The following is a 5,738-nucleotide window of genomic DNA, read 5'->3' as shown; positions in this document are numbered from 1 at the left end:
ACACACACACACACACACACACACACACACACACACAAAGACCCTAAAAAAAAAAAAAAGGCCCTTGGTAGGAAGATCTAGTGGACTGTAGATAGCCTTCTCTTGTTGACTGACCCCATTTTATTCTCCAGTGGAAACCTGACCTATCTTTCCAAGCCTATGATCTCACTGTAACTCCCTTTGCCCCCCCAAGGGAAGGCCCATGACCTTATGGTTTGGCCCCTGCCTAGCTCCCCAGGATAGGTCATCTGGTGGGGCATGGTGGCACACACCTGTAATCCCATCACTTGGGAGACTGAGGCAGGAGGATCATTCTGAGTTCAAGACCAGCCTGAGCTACAAAATGAGCTCAAGACCAGCCTGAATTGCAGAGCAAGACTATCTCAAAAAGACAAAACAACAACAACAAAAAGATAGGTCATCTCTCCTCTCTCCTACACCCAGATCTTCTTCCTTCAGTCCTTGGGTTTGCTGTACACTGTCTCTGAGCTCTTGACCCACAAAGCCCTTACTTCCCCTGAACCTTAGTAGCTCCTCATTTTCCTGTGCCTCCTCTAAGCCAGGGATGATGGTGCAAGTCTCGCAACAGCAGGCTGGTCCTTCTCAGTCCCCACATGGCTGCTATTATAAGACCTGTGATCCTCACAAGCTCAAGGACTTATCTAAAAATGAGAAATAAGGGCTGTGCGTGGCGTCTAGCTTTTTCCTCATCTGCCTGGAATGTGTGAAGCTCTGGATTGGATCCCTGGTATCACACATAGGTGCGCGCGCACATACACACACACACACACACACACACACTCTTAAAAAAAGAAAGAAAGCCCTTGGTAGGAAGATCTAGTGGACCGCAGACAGCCCTTTCTAGTTAGACTGTGTTCTTGTACAGTAATTCCCCATTCTTCTCCCAGGTGACATTTATTTCAGTTCAAATAAAATATTTGCATTCATCTTGTTTACTGAATAAGCTCCAGGAATACGAGACTCTTACGGATCTCAGAGCATAACACGTGTGTGTGTGTGTGTGTGTGTGTGTGTGTGTGTGTGTGTGTGTGAAGGGCCCAATAGTAAATATCTCTGGCTTTGTAAGCCGTGATTCTCATCTCTGTTTCTACAGCACAACGTCAGCTGTAGACAATAACTAGTGAATGTACAGGCCTGGTGAGATAGCTCAGCAGACTTAGACAAGTGCAGGGACCAGGGTTTGATTCCCAGTCCTGCATGCTGCATCGGCCCCACCCCGGGGTTCCCTGAGCCAGGGACCAAGATAAGCATGGTGCTCGCCTTTAATCCCAGCGCCAGGGAGGCTGAAAACAGGAGGATCACTAGGAGTCTGAGCTGCATTGTGAGACCCTGTACCAAATACATAAATGAAAAACAAAATAAAAGAAAAAAAATAATACATGGCTGTGATTTTTATTTTCATTTATTTAGTTTTTCTTTTTTCTTTTCTTTTCTTTTCTTTTTTTTTTTTTTTTGAGATGGGGTCTTGCTATGTAGTTCTGGCTGGCCTTGAGGTCACTTTGTAGCCCAGGCTGGTCTTGAACTTATATAGATCCTCCTGCTTCAGCTTCCCAAGTGCTAGGATTACAGGTGTGTGTCACCACTCCTGGCACAGGGCTGTTTTAATAAAACTTTATTCATAAAACAGGTGGCAGACCACCTTGGGTATGAGTAGCACTCTGCTCATCCTAACCGCTATTAATTATCACTGTGCTCAAAGCAGGATCGAAGTGCTTTCTGTGTATTCCATCATATAATACTTTAAGAGATTTCATAAAGTAGAAATGACTCACGACCCCCTGTATGGCTGAGGCACTGCAGGGACACACAGCCACTGAGTTAGACTTGGGCCCAGGCAGCCTGGCTCCAGGGCCAACCCTCTTGGTTCTTGACATGAATGAGCCAATAAGGATGGGTATGAAAGTCTTCAGAAAGCATGACACCTTACAGAGCTCAAATGTGTCCCTGGAGACAAAAGGACTCTTGTGTGTCATGACCTCAGGTGGGATGGGGTAGGGAGTTTGTTGCTATAGTGTTTTTTTGTTTTGTTTTGTGTTTTTGTGATGCTGGGGATGGACCATAAGGCCTTGCAAATGCCAGGCAAGAATGCTACCCCAGGGCTACAGCCTTGGCCCTCAGACGGTAGAGAAGAAACAGGCCTCTTGCACTGAAAGTTCCCCTTTCACTGAAACAGCACGGTAACAAACCCAGATGTCAATTAGAACCCTCGGCCCAAATCCTGAGTCCTGCCAACTCAGATATGTCCAAAGCAGAGGTGGCGTAGCTTCCTTCTTTCTCCCTTGGGCATGAGCTCTTCTCAAAGGTTGTATCAGAAACAGCAGGCCCAGGAGGTCATCTGGGATTCACTCCCATCCTACAAAGGCAATTTTTGTCTCTCCCTTTGCATACTCCTGGAGTGCCTTTCTTCTAAACTGCGAAGCATGTGAACAAGGTTAAGGGTTGTTCACTAGGTAGTCCAGGTTGGCCTTTTTTTTTTTTTTTTTAATTTATATATTTATTTTTTTATTGAGAAATAAATATGAATGAGACAGTTTCACAGCTGATTAATAGGACAGTTTTGATAGTCAATACACTGTACATCATTATCTTCTTAGTGGTTATCCATAGTACAAGAAGCAGACAGGATATTCTATCCAAACACTGTTAGTACACCTCTTTCTTCTCATTGAGTTAAGCAAAAGTAGCTGTAAATTTATCCTATTTTGTATATATAAGTACAAAATGATCTTTCCTTTGTATCCTTTTTTTTTTTTTTTTTTTAGGTTGGCTCTGAACTCACAATGTAGTCCAGGCTAGTCTTGAACTTGAGGTGATCTTCCTGCCTCAGCCTCCCGAGGGTTGGAATTACAGGTGTGTGCTACTGTATCTGGCTTCAAATGAAGCTTCTTGAGCCTCAGTTTTTATACCTACAAATTGGGGACAGGATCAGTACTTATCACCTAAAATACTGTTCAATAAGATTAGGAGCGTAGGGTGCTCCCACCCCAACTAAGCAGCTAAAAAGGACCAGGTGTCATTCTCATGAGTCATTCAGATACAGAAATACAATGTGGCACTGAAACAGCATGAGTCTGGGGGCAGGTGAAAGGGGAATTTGGATTCTGTGCTTGCTTCTTACTACCATGTGACTACGACCCTGCTCCCTTGGAGGACTTCTATACCACTTAGGCTTCTAGAACATTTGAGGAGACTGACAAAGAGTTGGAAATCCTGCTCCTCAAAATAAGGGAATTCATAATTTTTAAAAATCTAACGTTGACTATCACCATTGTTTTACAAAAGGTAGGACCCTGGACCCCTCTCCCCCTAATAGGAAAGCCATCCACAAATAATGTTACAACAGTATTCCTGATTCTCTTATTTCATTAGGTTCCAGCATTTAGCAATTAGTACTCACCCAAGCCCCATTTTTCTCTTCTGTAATAACACCCAAGGGTGCTGCCGCAGGCATCTACCCTTTGCCTAGCAGGGCCGGCTGTCAGTCCCCTCCCTAGCTCTTCAGGTGACCTCTCCTCACTCTGCTCTTTCCCAGCGAATCCTCTGCCCCTGTCTTCTGATCTTCCTGGGAGCTGAGAGAAGAAGGGACCGGAAGGAGCCACCGCGAAGGGCTTTATTGGTGTTGACAGGAGAGCACTGGTCTGTGGGAGTGGGCAAGTCGAAGAGCAGACACAGCTCTTCCCTAGGAGGACTGGCTGCAGAGAGGGCCTGTTTTTCATCTTTGATCAGAGTGCGCTCTCCAGCCAGGCAGGGAGTGGGCCCCAGCTGGAGGCCAAGGTCAGAGGGAGGAGATTTTACTATCTCTGAAACAAAAGGACTTTTGTGTGTTGTGATCTCAGCATGGGATGGGACAAGAGAGGAGTTGGTAAATGGTTTATTGGAATGGGAAGGAGATCCGAATAGGAGAGAAAGAGATAAGCAGAGACTCAGGGGCAGGGACGGAAAAGAAGAGGGGGATGGAGCAGACAGGAAGACGAAAAGAGAGACCATTTGGAAAAAGGCAGAGTGATCCGGAAGCTGTAAAGGGCTGGCGCAGGCAGAGGCAGTGCCCGCAGGTCAGCGTGGGCTTTTGCTTCCTGTCCTGCGAGCTCAGAGAGGCGTTGGGAGGCCGGAACCGTCCACCGTCTCCTGGTCTGGGCCCGTGGTAGGGAACAGGAACACACAGTAAGGGTCGGAGCGGAATATTCGCAAGGAAACCGCAGAGTTTTTTTAAAACCTTGGCACTGAAATCTGTCCAATTCAGGGAGGGAACTACAAGCCCTCAAAGGCTGCCCGGCTTGGCTGGCACTGTACAAGTGAAGGTGGATTTCAGGCAAAAGATTGCTTAGCAAGTGACTTGCAGTGGATGGACGGTCTTGATTTGAAGCCCAAGAGTCACAAGGCTCTTGGAAAATCAAGCCATTTAAGGATGCAGGTCTTTGCAAGATGGTCACACAGAAGGAGGATGTAAGTAAGGAAAGAGAGCAGGAAAGGAAGTCTCTCCTTCTGAGACACACAACCAGACATACAGGAGGGGAAACCACACAGGTGCAGGACACCCTTAAGACTCCTGTCTTAAGAAACAGATAGTCATTGATGTTGTCTTCTAGGAGGGATTTTGAAAGGACCAAGCCAGACTGGAAGTGCCCTAAAGCGCCGAGAGGGCTTAGACCTCAGGAACTGGTTGGAGTTGGGCCCGTGGAAGCACATGTTGTTGTAGCAGCTGCTGCCTTCATAGCTGCGAGGACAGGCGGAGCAAGGTATCCCCATCTTGTAGGGCGCCTGACCCAACCAGTTGCCCCTGAAAAAGAAAAAAGTCCCAGGAAACAGGGTTAGGAGTCAGCTAAATGTGAGACAGCAGCCTTCGAGCCGAGGTCCACTTCTCAGCGCTGTGCCCACTGCCTGCGTCTCCTCGGGCGAGTCACAGCTGTGGGCCTTGGCTTCTCCATCTGCAGAAGCATTGCGTGTCCCCACGCCCTCCGCAGGGGCACTGTGAAGGAGAGATGAAACCGCCATGGACGCCAGCTGTGCGACGCTTGGCGAATCCTTTTTTTTGTTCTCCATTTTCCCTGGAGGAGGCAGATTGGAGCTCGGGTCCCAGATTGTGGTCCTGGTGACTAGCTAAGCCATCTCCTTTCATTTCCTTTTCTCTTTTCCCACCAGTATTCAGGATAGAACCCAGGACCTCACCTATGCCAAGCACGTGCTTCTCTGCTGAGCTACGTTCCCAACCTGCCTCCTGATTTCTTAAAACTTGGTTTTGCTCTCCCTAGTGACATAAGTAAGTGAACTAGTATCTGTGAAAACTATATGAAACGGGGGCGGGGGAAACAGCTCAGCAGTTAAATTCCTGTCTGGCAAGCACAAGGACCCTGGTTCAATCCCTGGTACCGCGTGCTGTGTTGGCTTCGCGCCAAGCCAGCTGCTGAAGCCAGGTGTGGTGGCACAGGCCTATAATGCCAGCGCTGGGGAGGCTGAGACAGGAGGATCACTAGGAGTCTGAGCTGCATAGCGAGACCCTGTGCCAAATAAAAGGATTTTAACAATAATAAAATACATAAATAAATAACACTATATGAAATGACCTAAAAAATGCTTGTAACTTATGCATGCAGGAAAGAGTGTAATTCAGTCACAGGGATGAGTGCATCAAGACCCACAGGGGGAGCCGGGGAAGATGGCTCAGTGGAATAAGTGCTTTCCTGGCAAGCTCAAAGGCCTGAGTTCAATCCCCAGTTCCA

The 5,738-nt window shown here is 47.4% G+C and overlaps 1 protein-coding gene across 1 annotated transcript in view; it reads right to left on the bottom strand.

The window, feature by feature from the left end:
• Positions 1–5,738, bottom strand: part of R3hdml (R3H domain containing like) — a 17,871-nt gene that overhangs the window by 3,536 nt on the left and 8,597 nt on the right. Inside the window, exon 4 of the mRNA XM_023714965.1 lies at positions 4,631–4,798. Coding sequence (XP_023570733.1) covers positions 4,631–4,798 — 168 coding nt within the window. The remainder of the gene's footprint in view (positions 1–4,630; positions 4,799–5,738) is intronic.

Source organism: Octodon degus, unplaced genomic scaffold, assembly GCF_000260255.1.
Source record: "Octodon degus isolate 3935 unplaced genomic scaffold, OctDeg1.0 scaffold00037, whole genome shotgun sequence".
NCBI lineage: Eukaryota > Metazoa > Chordata > Mammalia > Rodentia > Octodontidae > Octodon > Octodon degus.
Note: the sequence above shows the minus strand (reverse complement) of the source record. Positions and strands in the feature narration are given on the sequence as shown.